The sequence below is a fragment of the Hetaerina americana genome, unplaced genomic scaffold (assembly GCF_022747635.1).
Source record: "Hetaerina americana unplaced genomic scaffold, ioHetAmer1.1.p SCAF_6, whole genome shotgun sequence".
In the NCBI taxonomy this organism is placed as follows: Eukaryota; Metazoa; Arthropoda; class Insecta; order Odonata; family Calopterygidae; genus Hetaerina; species Hetaerina americana.
This window is the reverse complement of record NW_027287205.1, coordinates 89,852,904-89,875,090: the sequence shown is the minus strand read 5'-3', so window position 1 is coordinate 89,875,090 and position 22,187 is coordinate 89,852,904. Positions and strand designations below refer to the sequence as shown.

The 22,187-nt window shown below is 41.3% G+C and overlaps 1 protein-coding gene across 5 annotated transcripts in view; it reads right to left on the bottom strand.

Moving 5' to 3' along the window:
- RhoGEF2 (Rho guanine nucleotide exchange factor 2) overlaps positions 1 to 22,187 on the bottom strand; it is a 394,018-nt gene that overhangs the window by 296,919 nt on the left and 74,912 nt on the right. For 4 of the 5 annotated variants that reach the window (XR_011702249.1, XM_071593430.1, XM_071593432.1 and 1 more), the window contains exons 7-13: positions 21,540 to 21,624; positions 20,880 to 21,115; positions 15,691 to 15,831; positions 11,759 to 11,872; positions 9,374 to 9,472; positions 6,886 to 6,978; positions 176 to 369 (exon numbers count right to left, since the gene is read on the bottom strand). Coding sequence is in view for 4 of the 5 variants with exons in the window: in XM_071593430.1 (XP_071449531.1) it covers positions 176 to 369; positions 6,886 to 6,978; positions 9,374 to 9,472; positions 11,759 to 11,872; positions 15,691 to 15,831; positions 20,880 to 21,115; positions 21,540 to 21,624 (962 nt within the window). In the remaining variant the exon portion in view is untranslated. The remainder of the gene's footprint in view (positions 1 to 175; positions 370 to 6,885; positions 6,979 to 9,373; positions 9,473 to 11,758; positions 11,873 to 15,690; positions 15,832 to 20,879; positions 21,116 to 21,539; positions 21,625 to 22,187) is intronic. The other variant, XM_071593431.1, reaches the window with a different exon arrangement.

Here is a 22,187-nt window from a genome sequence, read left to right as displayed (position 1 = left end):
AAAGTTGCACTTTCCTATTCTCAAATTGTCACGCCCAGTCAACTATTCGATAAATAAGAATTAAATGGAAAATATTAGCAGAGTCAATTTCATGGAAAGAAACCCTGCTTTGCACTGCCCATATCAAATGTTTTGAGGTCAGTAAGGTGCCAGTTGTGGGCAGAACAATGCTTACAGACATGGCTCCAGCAACTTGGTGAAAATTGACTCCACAATCCTTGCTTCCTTATTCTTGTCGTGGATGCTTTCATCGAGCTGGGAGTCAGATGGGCCAAAAAGTGTCCCAAGGCCCGCTGTCCGCCTCTGCTGGAAGTCAGCCAGTTGCTCATTCAACTCCTCTTTTGCTTTCTGCCTCGCTTTCCAAAATACCTGCCAAGAAAAAGATAAGGAAGGCATTGAGATAAATCCAAGAAAGGCACACAGGACTTGACTTGGCTGGTACCACATTCCCCAATACCATGTTAATAATAAATGTGGCAATACCTGGGCTTTGACAGTAACAGTATTCATATCTGGGAGGATTTCAATGGTCAATAATAGTATATTTTAAGGGGAGAATCGGAGGCCTTTGTTAAGACGAGCGATTTCATCATAAGATGGGTTGACAGAAGAGAGATTAACTGCAAAGCTGTTGGGAGGGGAGAGGGAATTTTTGGTTACAAAAGATGAAATAAGCAGAAGGGTTTCTCCTGAGCCAAGGGATTTTGTTTTCTTTTCATTTTAGCCGAATAAAAGTACTTTCTGTAGGAAATCCAACAAATGGAAAACTCAATCTTAGACAGGAAATGAGTAATTTATTTATTTTATTTTTATTTATTTATTTATTCAGTATAAGTCCGAAAACAGCACATTTTGGCCTTTACATCGAACTATTAACAACGATAACAATGGTCACATTTACAAACACCCAAGCCCTAGATGGAGCGAAACTCACCCAGGCGGGAATCGAACCCGCGACCCTTGGAATGGCAGACGAGGACGTTACCCCGCCGCCACCGGGGCCGGCCGTATTTGTAAATTTAATTAATTTGTTAATTAATTCGGCCGTTAATTTGTAAATGGAACTGGTAAGCTTCTAAATAAAGGGAAATTCTAAGGAAAAAAGGCAATATGTGTGGTCTGATATTCATTTCTGCTTGGTGGAGACCACAAGTACCTTAACTGAGAAAGGGGACAATGTCAGTAATTTGGGAGAATAATTATCAGAGGGAATTTTTAAAAAGCAAATAAAGTAAACCCCCACTAATTCAGATTATACGGGGTTTGATAGCGACAAGATTACTTAAAATTCAGATTACCCAGGTTTTTGATACCCGTAATGCTATGAAACGTTTTTCTCCCCAGAATTTTATGCACTACCAATTGCTACTGACTCCTAATGTTGCATTAAGGCCCCAAAGTACAAGTAGATCCCATTTATGGTGAAATAAACCTATTTTAATTGAATATATATCACCCATTTTTCTTCATATTATGGCTGTAGTACCCCATAAATATCATAAAAAATGGCACTGAATCCTCAAGAGTTATGTCATTAATTAAAATAATTTCAATAATTAAGATAGCTACTTGGTGACGATTTTATTTGCATTAAAAGCAAATTGATTCTAAAAATGGCACTAGGTTTTCTTTGTAATTTAAAATTTTTTATGGTGGAAAGGGCCGAACCACCCTTCCTCAGTGAGTCCATGTCACTTTTGAGATTGTGTGTGGAACAAAATTATTTCCAATTTAACAATGTTTTCTTCAAACAAGTTGAAGGATTAGCCATGGGGTCCCCGTTATCACCACTACTCGCTGACCTGTACATGGACGATATTGAAAGTAAATTATTCAGCAGCCCCTCAATTTGTACCAAGAATATTCACTGTTGGTTTCGATATGTAGACAATATCTTTGCTATATGGACAGGCACTGATAGACAGTTAGATAAGTCTATGAACAACCTGAATTCCCAATGCATAAGTATCAATTTCAATTGTGAGAAAGAACAGATTGATCAATTAAATTTTTTAGATATCCCAGTGTCGAGAAAGGGACGGGACTTTGAATTTGCAATTTTTCAGAAAAGTACCACCTCAGACCACATCACCCCCTCCAACTCCCGCCATCACATATCACACAAGCTTTCCACTTTTCATTTCCTTCTAAACAGACTGTTAGCCATTCCTCTTCCCAAAAGTAATTTTGTCAAAGAACTCAAAACGATTAAAGGTTTAAAATGAAAAATGTCCACAAAGAAAATTTAATTGACAAAATACTGCAAAGAAAATGTTCCTCCAAAGCATACAATCTTTTGTTCAAACCAGTTAATGCGGAGGAAATAGGTTACAAATGGTGCAAACTCCCATATTATGGATTAATTTCCCAGAAGTTAGCCAACCTTTTTCCTAGGGAGAAATTTCGAATAGATTTCTATTATACTAATAACTTAAAATCATTCTTGAATACCACTAAAGACAAAATAAAAGTGGCGTGTATAAGTTAACTTGTGGGGACTGTGGTGCTATATATATATAAGTCAAACGGGGAGGTCATTAAAAACACGGGCGGAGGAACATAATCGCTGTTTTAGAACTTGTGACCTCAAGCAATCACACTTCGCCAAACATCTATGGGAAGAAAACCATGGGAGTGATTTCAACCCGGAACTGTTACACAAGAGTGAAAAAGGAATGAGGATGGACAAGTGGGAAGAGCTTGAAATCAGAAAGAATTTTAAAACGGGTCATGTGGTTAATGATTTATTGTTTGAATATCTCTCCCCAATCCTGGAAGTACCCCTTTCCATCATAGATAGACCCGACAAACCCCCCCACCCACCCCACTCTAAACCAACCAAGCACCTGTCCTGACAATTAACACCCCTCTTCCCCCTCCCCATCAACGCCAATTGCAACTCCACTTTCTTCCCCCTCCTTCTCCCCCCTCTCTCACCCACCCCTCCTCTCCCTCGTGATTGGTATATAAGTGGACTGCGACTGATTTATTTTGTACCTGATGATGACGCTTGAGCGTTGAAACTGTTTGTACGCTAATAAAGGACAGTGGAAAGATACTTTGTATTCTTAATTTTATTAAAATGAATTTCCACAAGGTTGAGCCGGGAATTGCCGGCAATTGGTTGACTAACAAAATAAAGCTTGGTCATAAGGAAACTTAACTGATTTTACGCATTCCCCACCCACTTTCATTCCTACCTCCATTTCTACCCATGCCTCTTCAATCATTTCCTCTGCTTATACGTTGAACAGTACAGGCAATAATGGACAACCCTGTTTAACGCCTTGTCCTAACACTGCCCATCCAGACATTCTGTCCCCCACTCGCACCTGAGCATTCTGAGACATATACAGGTTGCAGGTTAGCTTCCCATCTCATCCAACTATACCTATTTTCTACAATATCTACCTTTCTTTTCCTTAAATCCCCTCTATCAAATGCCTTTTTGAAGTGTACAAAACACGCAAATACATTCTGATAGTATTCTACATTCCTCTCCATTAATAATCTCATTACTGCAATGGCATCACGTGTACCTCTCCCCTTCCTGAACCCACACTGATCATCCATTAGGTAATAATTTTCTCTGCTCTCCATCCTTTTGTTTATGATCATGAGAACCACTTTCGCTTCGTGCAAAATCAAACTTATTGTTCAGTAGTCCTTACATGATGTAGCCTTTACCTTTATCAGAACAGGAACTACCACTGATCTCCAAGAGTCCTTCAGCCAAATTCCTCTCTCATAAAAGCTATGAATTAGTCCATAATTATTCTTCCTTCCACATTTTCCTAGACCTTTAAGAAGTTCCACAGGAATGTTGTCTACCCCCAACACCTTATTTGATTTCATTTCTCTTAATGCCCACTCCATCTCATCTTCGAGTATGCCTGGGCCTAAGCTATCTTCCTCTACGTCATGTTCCTTTTCAATGTCTAACTTTGTTGGTCTAGGTTCTTTACTAAACATTTCTTCTATATATTCCTCCCATCTCCCTTGGATCTTTTCTGTTTCAACTGTTATTTTACTCAACTTATCCTAACAGTTAACACAGATTTTCTCTTCTTACTTCCAATAGTGTTTAACCTTTTTGCATAGTGCACCAATTTCACCCTTCCCATGCCAGATTTCCATATCCTTGATCTGCATCTTCCACCATGCTTTTTTTGCTGTACTCGTTACCCCTCTCAATTTATTATTTAACCTTTTGTGCTTCTATCTACCTAACTCTATGTTTACATTCATCCATTTCTTTCTCTTATTCATCCATTTCCAAACAGCTTCAAAGAAGAAAGCAAAGTTAGTAACTTTTTCAAAACAATTTATTCTTCTTCCCATACATTTCCATAGCCTGGTGCACTGTGCACCAATGATGGAATGGGGGCATGATAGTCCACTGGTAGAGCATTGGACTACTGACTGGGGGACCCAGGTTCAACCCCCAGGCATGCTTATGTCCAAGCTGCATGATATTTCTGGTACCAGAACTTCCTGGGAAACCATTGGTGGCACAAGGAGAGGATGTGTCCCCCCAACCATGATGCCTGAATTTCACACAGTACTGGGTGAACTCTAAAATGTTCAATGAACCTGAGGGAGATGTCACGACAGCAACAGATTCATTCACTAATGCACACTCATATTGTTACATTTTAATTCTACCATCAAATATCAAACCAACTTATGGGTTGATAACAGTGTTTATGGCTGTTTATACGAGGGTCATCCGGAAAGTAGTACCCGTTCGTGCCGCATGAAGTGCTGACGACGCGAGTAGCCGCTGGACGAGGTCAGATAGCTTCAGTGGCTTGTCTACCTTCTCTGAGCCAAGTTGCGTGACGCTAGCATTGCCTGTGTTGTTTCTGTGATTGTTTACAATGTTTAAAAAAATTGAGAACGCCGCCAGTTGTGAAGTGAGGGCAGTGATTAAATTCCTCAATGCAAGAAACGTTCGCCCATGTGATATTCATCGCCAATTAAAGGAGGTGTATGGAGACAATGTAATGGACGAGTCGTCTGTTCGGCGGTGGTGTCGCAACTTCAACATGGGGAGGGGGAACACACACGACGATGAGCGTTCGGAGAGACCGTCTGTCATTACAGACCAACTGGTGAGCTCAGTTGACGAATTCGTGAGGAACGATCGGCGCGTCACAATTGATGACATCTGTGAGCATTTTCCCAATGTTTCTCGAACAATTGTTTATGAAATTGTTAAACACCATCTGCATTATGCAAAAATTTGTGCAAGATGGGTCCCTCGCGTATCTCAATGAGCTGGCGGCGAAGGACTATGCATCAGGAATACAGAAACTTGTCACACGTTATGACAAATGCCTTAATTTGCTTGGAGATTATGTTGAGAAGTAGTTTAAAGTATCCTCTTTCAAATAAAATTTTTTATGTTTGTTAATATTTACTTTTGTGTCTTTATTTCACGAACGGGTACTACTTTCCGGATGACCCTCGTATAATGAATAGAATGGTTTCATGTGTCACTTTGTGGATGCGATTCCCATCAGAAAAGAAAATACTTTGTTCTTCCACACACATTTCATTAAGGACACATCCAGGGTTTCAACTGACGAAGTCATCACAATGATGGCTTTGTAAGTCAAAACCTAGTTGAGCATAATAAAATATAAGCGACAGAACAAAGTATTTTCTTTTCCAATAATTATATTATGTTTTAGCATTAAAAACTGTCACCTGTGATGTCATTAAATATTTCAGCTGGATGAGAAAGTTATTCTCATTGGTATGTTTCTTATGAGGAAAGTCTCACTCAGGCAGAGCAGAGAACAGAGGTAACTGAAAGTCACATCAACACTACTAAAATCTCTCACTGAAAACTAGCACCATTTTCTGAAGTGAAAAATGCATCTATTAAATAAAAACCTGGTAAATTCATTTTATATATCTATTAAGTTCAAATAAATGCAATAACATCATTGATAAAGCAGCTAATAACACATTATCCTTGTGGAATGAAGTTGTTTAGAAGAATAACTGAACTAATTTCTGAGGACATTCCACAATTTATTTTTTTCAAATAGGATTTTGTCATCTTTACCTAAGATGGGTTCACCCTTGAGGTCTCCCAATCACCATGTGCAGTCATTTTATGCCATTGGTTATTAAGAGCACACATTAATAGAGTGTGACCTTGGGTTACGCCCAAGGTCCAACACTATTAATTATGGTCCTTGGTGTTACGCGTGTAAACTAAAGGTTTATTGGGATTTTGCCTATTCTAGACAACCTCTGACACCCCACACGGTCTAGATTAGCAAGGTTTTACTGCTTTCTCATTTTGCCAAAATTAGAAGTCCTTTTGTAATAGCTATTGTGTTTTCCGCCAATGACTACATTAACTTCCCTACAATGCACAACAGATTGATTCTTTCATTCTCATGAGCTAAGCTTTATGAGCACTTGGAAAATACGCATTGTTACCATATCACAGAAACGAAATAAAATGCTGATTTGATAGAGTAAGAGAGTAGAGCTGTCACCTGATATTCTATGAAATGTCAAAATAACATATTTTAAAATGGCATTAAACAAGGGAGCAGTTCTGCATTCCTTGCGTGTCACCAGAGCTTTCCGAGGAGGAAGACATGGCAGACCTGGCACACATCACACTGCTTGGGCGAGGAAGCATGGACATGTCCAGAGGCATCACCAGGATTTGCGCCCAAGCCCTGTGCTCCGTTGCCAAATGCCGGACACACTGGGCTACCACACTCCCTAATATCGCTGCTCTCCGCATTTAGCGTCCACCTTGGTCTTTCAAAAACTCTCCCGCGCCCAGCCACCCCACCCCACAGCATGCACTCCATGGCCATAGGAATGAATTTGGGAGGGAGTTCATTTCCTCACCCTGCGCAGGATTTCCTCCTTGTCGGCCTCGTTGAGCAGCACTTCGTCCACTTCCCTCGCAACATTCTCATCCACATTAGTCAGTCTCAGGGGCTGCAATTAGAGCACAAAGACACCTGTGAGCACTCCGCCATTTAGAAGAAGAAAGCAAAAATATCAAAATTCCATAGACCACATCAAATGAAGAACACAATGTCTTTTCCCACTGTTTTTTTTTCGGGACTACCAGTTTCTACCCTTGGGCGTCATCATCAGGTACAAATTAGTCTAGTTGCGGTCCATTTATATACATTCCTTCCTCCACATGAATGCTACATAAATGGGCCGCAACTTGAGTAATTTGTACCTGAAGATAACGTCTAAGCATTGAAACTAGTAGTGCCACAGTAAAGAACAGTAGGAAAATAAATTTTGTTCTTCATTCCATGAACATGAACTTCCACAAAGTTGAGCCAGAAACAATCAAATACATCCATAGACCACGGCAATCCCCTCGAGGAAAGCAAAGTGTGCTGCCAAGACAGGTTCTTGAAGTGGCACACACATTGAGGCTTGAAAGTTTTTATTTGCACACAGGAAACCTCAGGAGAGCTATTATGTAGCTCTTCAAATCTGGAGTGAGGGAGTTATTTGAATCCTCATGGCCACCATGTTTCCAACAGCAATTCAGAGGCTGAAACAGCATCTAAGGGTAACTCAAGACTGAAGTTTGTAAAGGAGGCAAAGTGATGTAATGTCACACCCATAATTGTGAGTAACCCCAGCAAAAGTAAATGCGCTTCACTAACACACTCCTTATTTTAATCCCAGTGGTATGATCAATTATTATTTACAAGTAGGGAACCGTTCAGCATTTGCAATGCAGGGATGTCACCTAATGCTTTAAAGGAGGTAAGCATACAAAGAGGCTAAAATAAGAGGGGGGGGGGAAGAAACTCCAATGGCCGCAATAATTAGTTGCCAACCTCTCGTCAGACCAATTGTTGTGTTGGTTTAACGGGAATTACACCAGGGACCAACCACAACCTCTCGACCAGAATACCCTCTGTGGTGGTTTTTGGGAAATTGATCCGCGTCAGGGACCAACACACAGCCACACGCACACTATCCTGACTGAAATCCTCCACAAGGCTGTGAGACCCTGTTAAAGAATTCCAGTTGGAGATGGAATCCTTCACGAGGCTGTAGAGAAGACCCCGTTAAAGATTCCAGGATATTCTCAGGCACACGCTTTGTGACTGGCACAGACCAATCACACACACAAGCACCAAGAAACACACACACTCAAAAGGGCCCAGCGCCTGGGAGAATCTGGACACAGGTATAGAGTGCAAACAAGGATATGCGTCGAACACGCGTGTTTCGGCCACAAAGTGGCCCTCTTCAGTGAACCGAAGGGAAAACAACTCCAACACAAGGTTGAAACTTTCAACTGATTTAACCCCCGGAGACTTTTTTTAATTTCCAAACTTGAAAAATGGCTCAGCAGAAACCGGTTAACGTCAAACTAAGTGGTCATCGTCAACATATATGCCAATTTTGAAGACCTTCCAAAACCCTACTAGATGCATGGCTTAAAAAGGTAGGAGAAAAGCTGGCAATGTATCAAGCTACGAGATAATGGTTAAAAAATTAATAAATCTACAAAAAATAATTTTTTTCTATTTTTTTCTGAAAGACTTATTGAACGAACCGTGTATCATAACTAAAAATTCTTTGGCAGCTCCCTGCAGCTAGCGCCAGTCAGGTGATTGGTTTGTAGCCACTAATCAATAAAATACAGCCTGGATTGACGTTGAATTCAGCATGGAGTCAAAGAGTTACATGATAGCCATCCAAGATTATGAAACAACACATGGCATCCAGTCTCCCATTTATAATACATAGATTTGTTGCTTGAACAAAATTCTCTTGAGGTCAAATTAAAGGGCATTCTTGACTTCCATTTAAGTTGGCATGGGAAGACATATTTCCATATATTGAGTGATTGAAAATCAAATGAACTATCTACTAACTTCTGATAACCATGCCACAGGTTATAGATATTATTTATCATGAAGAATTAAATGTGTCACAGGAGAACTTTTTTTATTAATAAGCACTTTCACAGTGAATGCAAACATTAGCATGATATATTACACGCACATGTAAAAGATAGTTAAACAGGCTGACATTTCCATCTTGCCTTGTCCCGAAATCTATAAGCACCATATTTGTAATTCTGTTTGATTAATAAGACAAACTTAAAGAGATTCAATAAAATCAAACTTTTTTCCAATAATGATTAGGTTTCAGTGTGCACTCTACAGCTTAATAACAGCCATATTCATAAGACAATTTTTAACTTCTTAACTTGGCCATATATTTACAGCCTAAAACTGGTTCTTGAACACCATATACACAGGTGTTATTTTTCAATGCATCTACACTTTCTTGTCTTTACTTTGAACTAAACAGTAAAATTACGGAGTTCATGAAATGTACTTACTGCACCAGGGACTAGGAAGATTGAGTGAACTTCATACGCCCATTTTCTCATCTCCTTTGCATTTCCCTCTTTGTACAGATCAGTCAGTAAATAAAAAAGCTGTAAAAAACAGATTTTCATTAAAAGATTACAAATCTCAAAATAATTCATTCTTAAACAAGAGGTCCATTTCTTCGACAGCATCATAAATGCTGATGTCCTTAGATTTCAACATACAAACTGATAAACAGCAACTTCACCATGAATTGTAAATATTTACAGGCATATTAGCAGTACAGATCAAATAATGTTTACTTCATGCTTAACATATGCACTGGGCAAAACCAAGTAAATTATGTATGACTTCTTGGATGATTTTTTCCCTGAAAGTTTAGGTTGAAAATTAAATATTTTTTAAGTGAAAAATTATTGTTTCAACAATTTGATTCCTGGTTGACATTGACAAATTCATTGCAATGAACTGAGGCTTTAACTTCCCTGGAAACAATGCAATTTTTTATTCACTCCACACACATTACAACTTGAAAGTTCAACTTGAGCAATATTTTGAAAGATAACTGGAAAACATCAAAGAAAAGACATAATATTAGAGTAACCATCTTTTATGGGCTTTCATTTTTTCCTGTAGCATTATTTTCAAGGTCTATCATGTCGAGTACCAAGTGATTCCAACCCTCAAATCACAAAAGACAGTCCTATTCCCATGATGAAAACCAGTTCTTTCTTAAAACCTAATTATAATCTTTCATATCCTTATTTCTTGTGTATGCACGTGAAAGATGACTGGGGCTTACCTACTTAAGTTTTTAAAGCAGACTTAGAGCAATTTCAAATGACAATGCACATATTGGAGATGATGTAATCACAAAGTTGTCCTCAGATGTTTCCAGATAGCAATATGTACTAATACTTAGTAATATTTGAATAATGCATGAGCCACTGTCACTGGCAATGACTCTAGGAGCAAATAGCATTGGAATTCATTGTTTTGCCATTAACACGGTGGATGCCCATGTTGGACACACTGTGCTAGGATTCAGTTTTCTATTTTCATTTCTTTGAAGTGGTAACAATTGTCACCACATTACACTAAACCTTGATATGAGCAGATAATATGGTCCTTGCGTTTCCTGGGTCTAATAATCTTTCACTCCTATATGCTTTCTTGCATCCCATGCATGGGATTAAGAACCCCTTCATTTTAATGGCCCTGAGTTTATACTGCACCAATTGAATATTTTCTGATAGTCTGGACTGGTATTCATTTGAATGATGGCAGTTAATACCTCAGATTAGAAATGTTTAAACTGAAATTCAGACAAAAGATAATAGCCCCACAGAGATGACTGGGTGTGCGTTATTGATGGGAAAATACGGTTCTATGTATTTTTATTGCTCTTCAGAAATTTTTATCAATAAAGAGCTGATTATTATTGATTTTTAAGAAAATCAGAAAACTAGGCTGCTGCCACATAAATCTAAACTAGACAAACTTCCATTTTTTTTTGTTTCCCCAGCAGGAGTGATGCTTTGAAAATCACTTGAAATGACACAATTTATGTTTAATGATCTACCTTAGCCTAACACATTATTATTTCACTCAAATACTGATTTACAGCGCATAATGAAGATTTAAAGAGAGCAGAACCACACAAAACTGAGCAGATGCTGAAAATACTGCAACATGTAAGCTACAATATTGGGAACTTGGCTGGAAAATTAAATACATATTTAAGCTGATGCCTGGCAGAGAAGAACAATCTCCATTACATTGGTGTTCCCTCAGCCTCAGCTAGAACCCCTCAGCAAGAACGCCTCCCTTCACCCCCTCCCAACACCCTACCCATTCCTGGCACTTTGCTGCCTCGAGAGAAACCAACCCGTTCTCCTTCCCTCTCCCTCCTGAGGGCTCTATCAACAGCGAGTCCCAACAACTGTATTGTATGTGAATAGGCCGCCGTGTAGCAAAAGGCACAGCAACTGCAAGCAGCAAAACAGCATTTCAGACCTAGAACGACCAAGTTGGGTCAACCTAATGAGTTTGGTGCACCAAACAATTACTATGAGACAAACACCATTGCATGATGGTAAATCCCTGGGGCAAATGCAGACTAAACATGCAGAGATTCAGCTTCCATTGTCTGTGTTGTGATTAGACATCACTCTGCTGCTCTTTGCGTAGGCACAGGGAATGACGCACGCAGCCCAAGGGAAATTCAGTTCGCCTGCTGGCCGTATGACCACGAACAGCAACGTCCCATCCCCCATGGCCATCCCATTATCTTAGCTTCCTTTTCTCTTAAATTCTTGGAGCACTGATAATCTCCTCTAAAAGAGGACCGTATGCCATCATGAACTTAATCAACCCCAAAGGATTCAACTTACTAAGCTGGAGGGGTCACTATTTGACACAACATAGTACATGAAGACAGCCAGGTGTGCAGTGTGTTCCCAGAGTTTAGAAAGGCTCTTAAACGGTCCGCAGTCCTCCACCTGTCCCTAGAAAAAAGTACATTTTGTAGTAAGTATTACAAAGAAAATAGCAATTAATTGATATCCTACCTTTTAAGGTAGACTTTGGATGGGATAGGACAGAACAATAATACATTTCATTGCCTCTCCTAACAGAACACAACCTGACACTCCACACATGACAATAATCCCTTCTTATATCCACATACACTAGAAAGGAAATTCTCTGTTGAAAAAAGACCATAGACGGCCAAAGTTCCACAAAATGCAAAAAGGCACTCGTCTTTTTTGAGAGCTCACCTCGCCTTCTGCACGAGACAATGGCAACCGTTGAACTGGAAGCTCCTTCCCTTTGCCCAGTATGGGCAGTCAAAGTTGCCACTTTAAACACAACAAGAGATTTCCCCAAATCAATCTCAAACAATGCTGCCCAGAATTAGAGAGCACCAATAATGTTCCTGCACTGTGCGAGAAGTACAAGAACATTGAAATTTTGTGAACGTGGGTCTTGGATGAAACAATGAGCAGGCAACCGGATGGGCAAAGGGTAAAACGGAGAGGAAACCAAGCCCATGCAGACTGAGGGATTCATGTGTGTCGAGGTGGCTGATACGTATATCTTCAGCATCTATGCACCTCTGAGTGCTGCCCTAGAATAGTACGAGGCATAGCTAGATAGGCTAATCCAGCAACCAAGAGGCCGACAACCAGTGGCTGTCACGTGCATTGGCCACCACATGTGGAAGCAAGACGACTAACGGGAGAGGCAAATAAACGTCTTTTAGATGCCCTAGAGCTGCTTGAGGTTCGCCTCATGAAAATTATCATGACTTCCAAGTTCATAAGGAATAAGAGTAGTTCCATTATTGATGCGATATCGTTCATGAGCAATAGTCTAGTTCAGCCAGATACCAGGTGGCATGTTAAACAATCAACAAGTTTACAATGATGGCCAGGCTAGCTTCTTTGATCTCCAGATCCTGGGTAATATAAGGAAGAAAAAGAAACCAAAATTGGCTGGGCGGAACACTTCTACATTTGATAGAGAGTCTCTGTCATACTGGAAGGGTGTAATGAATTTACGGGAACAACTGAAACTAAGGAATTGCAGCTGATGTCACAAGTGAACGCCACCTACAATGCATAATGCAGAAGGGTCGAGGACCTCAAAAGGTAGCAAGCGCCTGCCCGTGTACTGGGGGAACTCGGCCAAGCCTCCCTCTGCAACGGGAGGCTGTCACCAAGGGCGAGGGGACATGGCATAACTTGAATGGCCCGGGATCAGCATCATGCAGATGCTAAATTAGCCTTAGTAAGGGCATTATTAAGTCAAGCAAAAGAAATAGCGGGAAGAAGTTGAGTATCGTATGGTTACTTGAAAGTCCCTGCCCAGACAGGGTGCCAATCGTTGCCCTGAATGCTGCAACCAGGTCGAATCCAGAACTCTTTCTTGAGGTTCATAATGCTTCCTCCAAGGTGGTATATTTCTGGAGTAGTGGAAGCAGTTCCTGGTATTGCTACCAAAAGGCAAGGACCATTGGCAGTCCATCATCATATAGACAGAAATGTCTGCTGGATACAGCTAGCTAAGTGCTCGTAAGCACCATCTGCAACAGTACAGTTATATTCAGTAAAGGAGCCCTGGCCTCAATGAACATCAGTACGGTTTTCGTATAGCTTGATCAGTGATTGATGTCACAGACAATGTGGTCCAACTGGAATGTGAAGCTTTAGCCGGAAAATGGTGGGCTTGAAGAAATAAAATTTTTGTACCATAGTCGCTTTGGATACGAGAAATGCATTCAATTCAGCAGGGCTAACCAACATACTGAATGCATTGCAGAGAATGGGAGTCCCAGACTACCTCCTAAGTAACCTAGAGCTACTTCACAGGAAGAACTTTGGCGCATGACGCAGAAGTATGTCCCAGGATCCAAATGATTACAGGTGGTATTCAAAAAGCTTGGCACTCAGTCCTTTGTTGTGGAAAATCATGTAAGATGCAGTCCTCAGGCTTCCAATAGCCAGCGGGCCAAAAACGATAGGTTGTGCCAATCAAGTTGCCATAATTATTGTTCATAAGCACCTCAACAAGGTGAATTATAAAGCAAATAAAACATCTGTTATAATTTGGCTGTAAGTGGTTGGCTTGCAACTTGCCGGTCAGAAGATGCGGCAAGGTCATGCTCGTATTGATGAGAAAGATAAAAGAGACCATCACTCAGAGCATTGGCGATACAATCACAGACATTGCTAGACTATCTGGGAGTCTAGATAGACAAAAGGCACACCAGCAAACCATTAGCGACAGAACTGCATGAGTGAGTGTGGCGTTATCCCAAGTCGTGGTGGACATTCGTGAACCTAGACAGAGTCGTGATATGCTACTGTCTAGCATGGCAATTTCAACATACACTGCTCCAATAATGGCAAAGGTTTTCAGTACCAAGGCATTTGTCCATGGCTTCACTATCACATATGAAAGAGGTTTTTCATGGGTCCCTCGGGTGTTTTACATTGTCACATGAAATCGTGAGTGTGATCACGGATAGTCCACTGATTACTAGCTAATGAGAGAAGCAAAGCATATAAATGAAGACTGGAGGACCAAGGAAATAACCAAATAATGAGATGGCTAAAGAAGAGAGACGGGAGACAGGGTTAGATGGCAGAATTATGGAAAAAGGCAATGCCTCTTCTGTTTCAGCATTTTTTTTAATTTTACAATATAAGTAAGGAAAACCTTTCAATTCACAACTTCCCTCATTGCACTTAATTTTTAACCATGGAAATATTATTTTTTGCAATCAAATACATTGATTCAATACTGTCCAGTTTTTGGTAGAAATTAAGAGAAATATTAACTAAATTCAAAGTTGATTCACAGTATATTTCAATATTGGGACCAGTACTGAAATAATTGGTATGCAGCAAGCACTACCTTTTCATAAAGAAAACATTTAAAATATAAATGAACAAAATGATTATTAATTTAATTATAAATTAAATGAACACCAATGCAACGATTTCAGAGGGTAGAAATCATTTGCCTCGACCGGGGTTTGAACCAGATGCCTTGATGCCCGGCCAAGGCTTCAGCCAGTTAAACTACAGAGCATCCCCTTACACTGAAATTTTATTTTTAAGAGGAGATGCCTCGGTAGCTTAACTGGCTCGAGCACTCGGCCAGGCATCAAGGGACCTGGGTTCGAATCCCCGTCCAAATGAATGACTTCTACCCTCTGAAATTGTTGCATTTAAATGCATCTCAGAGGATGACTACATTGAAGGTCACCATCGCAGCATGTCCCACCGTCCTTTGAATTTGTAAAAGGTATACAGTGTTTCCTATGTTTTTATTCCAAGTAAAAACCACTAATTTCAGAACTTATTCATTATTTACACGTCCTCATGCAAGATCGGTACATAGTGATTCGGTACATTTATTTTTCACAACTGAGTAATTGGGATAAATGCCCAGGGGCATAGTCTTTGAGGGGGGGAGGGGCAAAGGGAGCATCAGAAAAAAGGGGTGGTGGTGCATTGCTCCCTCCTACCCTCCCCAAAATTACCACATGGAGCAATCACCCCCGTCACTGAGCAAGAGGGGCCTGATTTAGCGATGGCCAAAGGTGAGTTGTCATGCACAGGACATGAAGGGGCTTGCTGTTCAGAGCACATGAGGCTTGGGACTCTGAAGAACGAGGGGGCAAGCGGATTGGGTGGACAATAATAGCCTCCCCTCTGGCACCATGAAATATAACGACCACCCTCTCTACACACGACCTGCAAAGCAAGCGACACGATGGAGCAGACAACAATCAGAGAGTAAGCATCCCCCTCACCACTTCCTGATCTGACATCTCATCGTCCTCCATGGCGATGATCGGCTGCTGGATTGGGAGCCCGCCAATGGTAGGGTTGACGGCTTGCCCACTGCCACCATTTGGGCGGTGGACGAATGTCTCCGGCTGAGAACCATAGCTCTGAAAGGTGAAGGAGATGCGTGCTTATGAGTTGCCACCAATCTCACAAAGGCCTCTCCTCACGGTCTGGTCATCAAATGACTTAAAAGACTGCTCATGGGAGCTATCGGGCAAATAATATTAAAAATTTCATTCCTACAATAGCACTCGGCTGAGCTTATTAGCATAAGGGCTCATCAGCCATGAGTAAAGAAAAAAGAATAATTTGAAGAAACAGCAGGCGATGTCACCACAGTAACTTCCACAAAGTCATCCGATGAATGTGCATTAAAATGCAACACTCTCAGAGAGTAAAAATCATTTGCCTTGACTGGGATTGAACCAAGATCCCTTGATATCCAACTGAATACCTCAGTCATTTAAGCAAAGCAAGGTATATATATATATACAAACATAAACACACTATGTGTATATATATATGTATATATAATGGGCTGACACAATATAACACAAATAGAATAGAATAGCAACATTTAAAAGGACACTCACACGGTAAATTGTTCGAGCTTCCGGCCCTCTCAGAGGTCTTCTTCAAGAGAGACTGAAAATATGCTGTTGCTGTGGAGAGGGGAAAGAGGTATGGGCGGGGAGGGGAGGTGTGGAGGGAATGCTGGGAGGGAAATTAAATATGGCGGTCAAGGGTGGGAATTTTGAAAGAACGGAAAGCTAATATGTATTAGGCAGATTCACGAGTTCTCACCTCTATATTGGTGGCTGAATCAGGTAAGGATTCTAGGATGCTGAGGGCGAAACACTAGTCGAATGAAAGGTTGTGGGAATTGGCGTGTGAAGGGATAGGAAGAGAAGAGAGTGAGGCAGAATTGCAGGAGTACCGGTGATTATTCATTCGGATGGATAAGGGGGTAATGCATTCGCCTATGTAAAAGGAAGTGCAATGTTTGCATGATAAAAGATAAATAATATTTTTTGAGAGGCAATTAGCGTGGGAACGAGGTGAGGGGGCAATGAGGGGATGTAGGGAGAGGGGAGTAGGCATAATAAGAGGACAGGTTTTACATCGGGGGCGGTTGCAAGTTGGGGAAATATTGGGAAATTTGTCACGGGGGGGCGCCAAAGGGTTGGTGGATCTCAGAAGGTTTTTGAGATTGGCGGGTCGTCTGTATGCGATAGATGGGCATTGGGGTAGTAAAGATGAGGTCGCGTCATTGTCATGTAAAATTGGAAACAGTTCTTTAAGGAGGGTTTTCAGTCTGTGTGATCCGGGGAAATAGGTGGTGCAAAGGTTGAGCCCTGCGTCAGATGTGGGCTTGTTATTGTGTGGTGTGTTTGGTCGGGTGGAACGGTGGATTTTATTTCGTAGTAACTTTTCGGGGTAACAGCGTTTGAGGAGTGCAAGATGTAGATTGTCAAGGTATTTGTTGAGAGTGGCTGTGGTGTTGCAAATTCGGTATCCGGGGATAGAGAGAGAGTTAGGAATCGAGCGTTTCGTGTGTTGAGGATGACAGCTAGTGTGGTGTAGGTATTGCTGATGGTTAGCGGCTTTGATGTGTACTGAAGTAGTGAATTGGTTGTTTTGAAGTGAGATGTCCGTGTCAAGAAAGGTGATGGTGGAGTCTGAAATGGAAGAGGTGAATTTAACAGTGAAAGATGAATTTAAGTCGGATAAGAAATTGTTGAGAGAATCAGAGCCTTTTTCCAGAGAATAATAATATCGTCTCTGTAGCGGACCCAGAAAAGAGGTTGAAAGGGTTGCTGTGACAGGAAAGTCCCTTCGAGATGGCCCATGAAGAGATTGGCGTATGATGGTGCCATCCTCGTTCCCATCGCTGTGCCTTTTGTCTGTAGGTAAAAACAATTTTGGAAAGCGAATGCATTTTTAGTTAGGACGAAAGTGGCAAGATTGAGGAGAAATTCCGTCGAGGGGCGCTGGGGTAGGGGGCGTAGAGAGAGATAATGCCGGAGAGAGGATAAACCTTCTGCATGGGGAATAGAAGTATAAAGTGAGGTAACGTCGATGGTGGCCATAAGTAGGTTGGGTGTGGAGGGAATAGAGACAGAATTTAGACGGTTGAGGAAGTGGTATGTGTCTTTCGTGAAGGAGGGCAAGGAGGGTACAAGTGGTTGTAGGTGGTGGTCAAGGAATGCGGAGATTCTTTCGGTGGGAGAATTGTAACTGGAAACTATAGGACGACAGGGGATGTTGGGTTTGTGTATTTTTGGGAGGAGATAAAACTGGGGTTTTCTAAAATACACAAACCCAACATCCCAATGTCCCTCTTCATCTCTGAGTACTTTCTTCCTCCCTTCATCCCGTCCAATACCCCTATTCTGTTCCTTCCCTTTCCTCGTTTGCCTAACATTCTCCCCTCAATCACAGTCTTCAACATCCCGCTGCCGGTCAATACCCCCTTCAGCCACTTTTCCTGCCTCCATAAGATTTCTCCCAACAAACCCCTCTCTTCGCCTACCATACCAAGTACTTCCTAATTTGTTTTCTTCTCGGTCCATTTCACCTTCTCCATTCATCCCCAAACCCACATTTCAGAAGCCTCCAATCTACATCTATCCTCCTGCTTCAATGACCATGTTTCCATGCCGTACATATCTACGCTCCATATAAAAGTTTTTACGAGTTTTTTCTTAACATCCTTACTCAACGTCCCTGTCATCAACTCCCTCCTCCTTGTGAAAGCCTCTTTGGCTAGCGCAATTCTTCTCCTTACGTCCCTACTACTTTGACCGTGTTGGTCCAAAACACTACCGAGATACGTAAACTGTTCTACCTGCTCTAGTTTTTGCCCTCCTATTTTAATGTTAAGCTTGGCCTTTTTCTTTCTAGAAAATCGCATAACCTTTGTTTCATTAATATTGATTCTCATCCCATACCTGTCCCACTGAATTTCCAATTCACTCAGCCATACTTGCAACCCCTTGGCTGACAGACAAACTAAAGCTTGGTCATCAGCAAACCTAACTGATTTAATGAATTCCCAGCCCACTTTCATTCCTACCTGAAGTTCTTCCCATGCCTCTTTAATCATTTCCTCTGCATACAGGTTGAACAGCAACGGTGATAATGGGCAACCCTGCCTTACACCTCTTCCTAACACTGCCCATCCGGACTCCCCGTTCCCCACTCGTACCTGAGCAGTCTGAGACATGTACAGGTTGCAGATTAACCTCCTTTCCCTCTAATCTATTCCTATTTTCTGCAATATACTCATTAGTTTTTCCCAATTCACTCTATCAAACACTTTTTGGAAATCTACGAAACAGGCAAATACCTGCTGGTTGTATTCTACGAGGGTCATCCGGAAAGTAGTACCCGTTCGTGCCGCATGAAGTGCTGACGACGCGAGTAGCCGCTGGACGAGGTCAGATAGCTTCAGTGGCTTGTCTGCCTTCTCTGAGCCAAGTTGCGTGACGCTAGCATTGCCTGTGTTGTTTCTGTGATTGTTTACAATGTTTAAAAAAATTGAGAACGCCGCCAGTTGTGAAGTGAGGGCAGTGATTAAATTCCTCAATGCAAGAAACGTTCGCCCATGTGATATTCATCGCCAATTAAAGGAGGTGTATGGAGACAATGTAATGGACGAGTCGTCTGTTCGGCGGTGGTGTCGCAACTTCAACATGGGGAGGGGGAACACACACGACGATGAGCTTACGGGGAGACCGTCTGTCATTACAGACCAACTGGTGAGCTCAGTTGACGAATTCGTGAGGAACGATCGGCCATCCACCGTATAGCCCGGACTTGGCCCCTTCAGATTTTCATCTCTTTACAAAGCTTAAAGACTTTTTGGCAGGAAAAAGATTTGACAGCGATGAAGAACTTAAAGAAGGAGTGACCCTGTATCTCAATGAGCTGGCGGCGAAGGACTATGCAGCAGGAATACAGAAACTTGTCACACGTTATGACAAATGCCTTAATTTGCTTGGAGATTATGTTGAGAAGTAGTTTAAAGTATCCTCTTTCAAATAAAATTTTTTATGTTTGTTAATATTTACTTTTGTGTCTTTATTTCACGAACGGGTACTACTTTCCGGATGACCCTCGTATATTCCTCTCGATTAATAATCTCATTATTGCAATGGCATCACGGTTATCAATGGAAAAGTACAGTATTTGCCTGTACCATAAATTTCAAAGAGGCATTTGATAAGAGGCATTGGGTGGAATTGATGAATGTATTGTAGAAAATGGGAGTAGACCAGAGGGATAGGAGACCTATCCACATACTGTACCAGTCTCAAATTGCTCAGGTGCAAGAGGTAAATGGAGAGCCGAGATGGGCAGTGTTAGGAAGTTAGGCCTAAGGCAGGGTTGACCATTTTTGCATATACTGCTCAACATGCACATCGAAGAAAATGGGTACAGGGAAGATCTGGAGATGAGTCAGCGGGGAATACATAATATAAGTTTGACCAAGCCTTACGATTCATGGAAAGATATGAAGATGGGAATGAAAGTTGGTAAAGAATTCATAAAATTAGTTAAGTTTGTAGATGGGCCAGCTTTAGTTGGTCAGACAGCCAAGGGAAAGAAGCTTTCAAAAGGAGGAGGAAATTGATGACAGGGACATTGAGTAAGGATAATAAGAAAAGGCTCCTTAAAACTTTGGCATGGAGAGCGGTTATGTACGGCACAGAAACATACAGTCACTGAAGCAGAATGATTGATGATGAAAGAAAACCTGTAGTCACTGAAGCAGAATGATAGACTTAGAATGGAGGCTTTTGAAAAGTGGGTAGTATGTAATTACCAATGTTTGGGTCAATAAAAATCACCATCAATCATAATTAAATCAATGGGAAGAAAAGGATTGATATCTAGGAGGTATCAATGGAAGGGATTCGTCCACACTTGAGAGAGTTCCATAGCCATTTGACAGAGCCACCGCATTGATAACTCCCAGGTGCCTAGCCTTCAGCATACTTCTTCTCACATATGACCACCTTTGTAGACCTATTACCATTATCATATTATTGCCTCTGCGTTACTCTTTTCCCATTTTGCAAGATGAGGTGATAAGTGCCAATATTATTCAGCACACGAATCTCAGGAGTACTTCAAGAGTACAACTCACCAGATCAGTGTCTGTACAGTGTGCAGAGCTGCCATCCATGTCTTCAGTTTCCGTGCTACCTGCTTCCCCGGTGGCGATGCTCCCTGCTGCCCGCGTGCCACCATAGGGGGGCGGGGGCGTGCCAGGAGGCGTGACCCTTGGGGAGTCCAATTCCCACACACCGCTGCCCCCCTTGGACTTCCTCCCACTAAGCGACAAGTCAGACACTGACCCGGACGTGCTCACGCTCTTTGAACCTGAAACAAATCACCAAAACATGCTGCATTCTCAGACACTCTCCTCCCTCCCTCACCTAACTTCTCCTTTTGTCCCTAATTCCAAGGACAAACAGAGAGTGGAGGAAAAAAATGCCAAGAACATCAATTGTAACGAATGATGATAGCCAAAAACAAAGTTTAAAAGAAAAATATACACTTGGCTCTTGGTTTAAACTTTTGAAATTAACAAAAGCACCACACCATGATCGACGTGAGCACTTGAGGTAAATGTCAGTAATGCTGCCTTGACTTCACAGCTTCCTAGCAATGGAATTACATGAAATATCATACATGATATTTGATTATATCATACATATATTTCACAATTAATCCCATTGTTAGCACACACAAGTTGGCAGTTACATGCTAATTGCTGCTTCAGCCCTTCCAAGGAATAACTCACCATCTCCAAGCGACATGCTGAGTGGGTCAGGGCTGGACTTGGCACGCTGGTGTGTGTGCGTACCGCCCTGAGGAGTGGCCCCTGGCTGCAAAGCACAAACATGAAAGGATATTTTCACAGTGGAATACTTTGGGCAAGGTGGACATATTCAAACAAAAGGAATCAAAAACATGAAGAGAGATATGAACTTTAGAGAAGTTGAAACAAACACTGCTGAAATCATTAACATCTCCCAAATCCACACTTTACACTAACTCTCTTCAGAGGCTTTTGAAAATGTTTTTAATTTTAATACATCATTTTATCTTCCATTACTTTCAACCTCGACCAAAAAATGTATTTCTGACAATTGACATGAATGGCAATCCTCGACTCAGTACAATGGGTGATTTATTTTTAAGCCATTTTTGACTTCACGATAAAAAATTAATATACATTGTTTTCCAACATTTGTGGAACCCCATATTCACACAATTTCATTTTTAGTTTTCTCTATAGATGCATCACAATGTGCTCCATTAAAAATATTTTACATTCCAAAACAGTTACTCATGTATATCAGTCTTAATACAAAAAAATTTTTTTGACTTTCTTTTTGTGCATAAACACCTAGAAGAGAGAGAGAGAGGAAGCAGTAATGTGAACAGT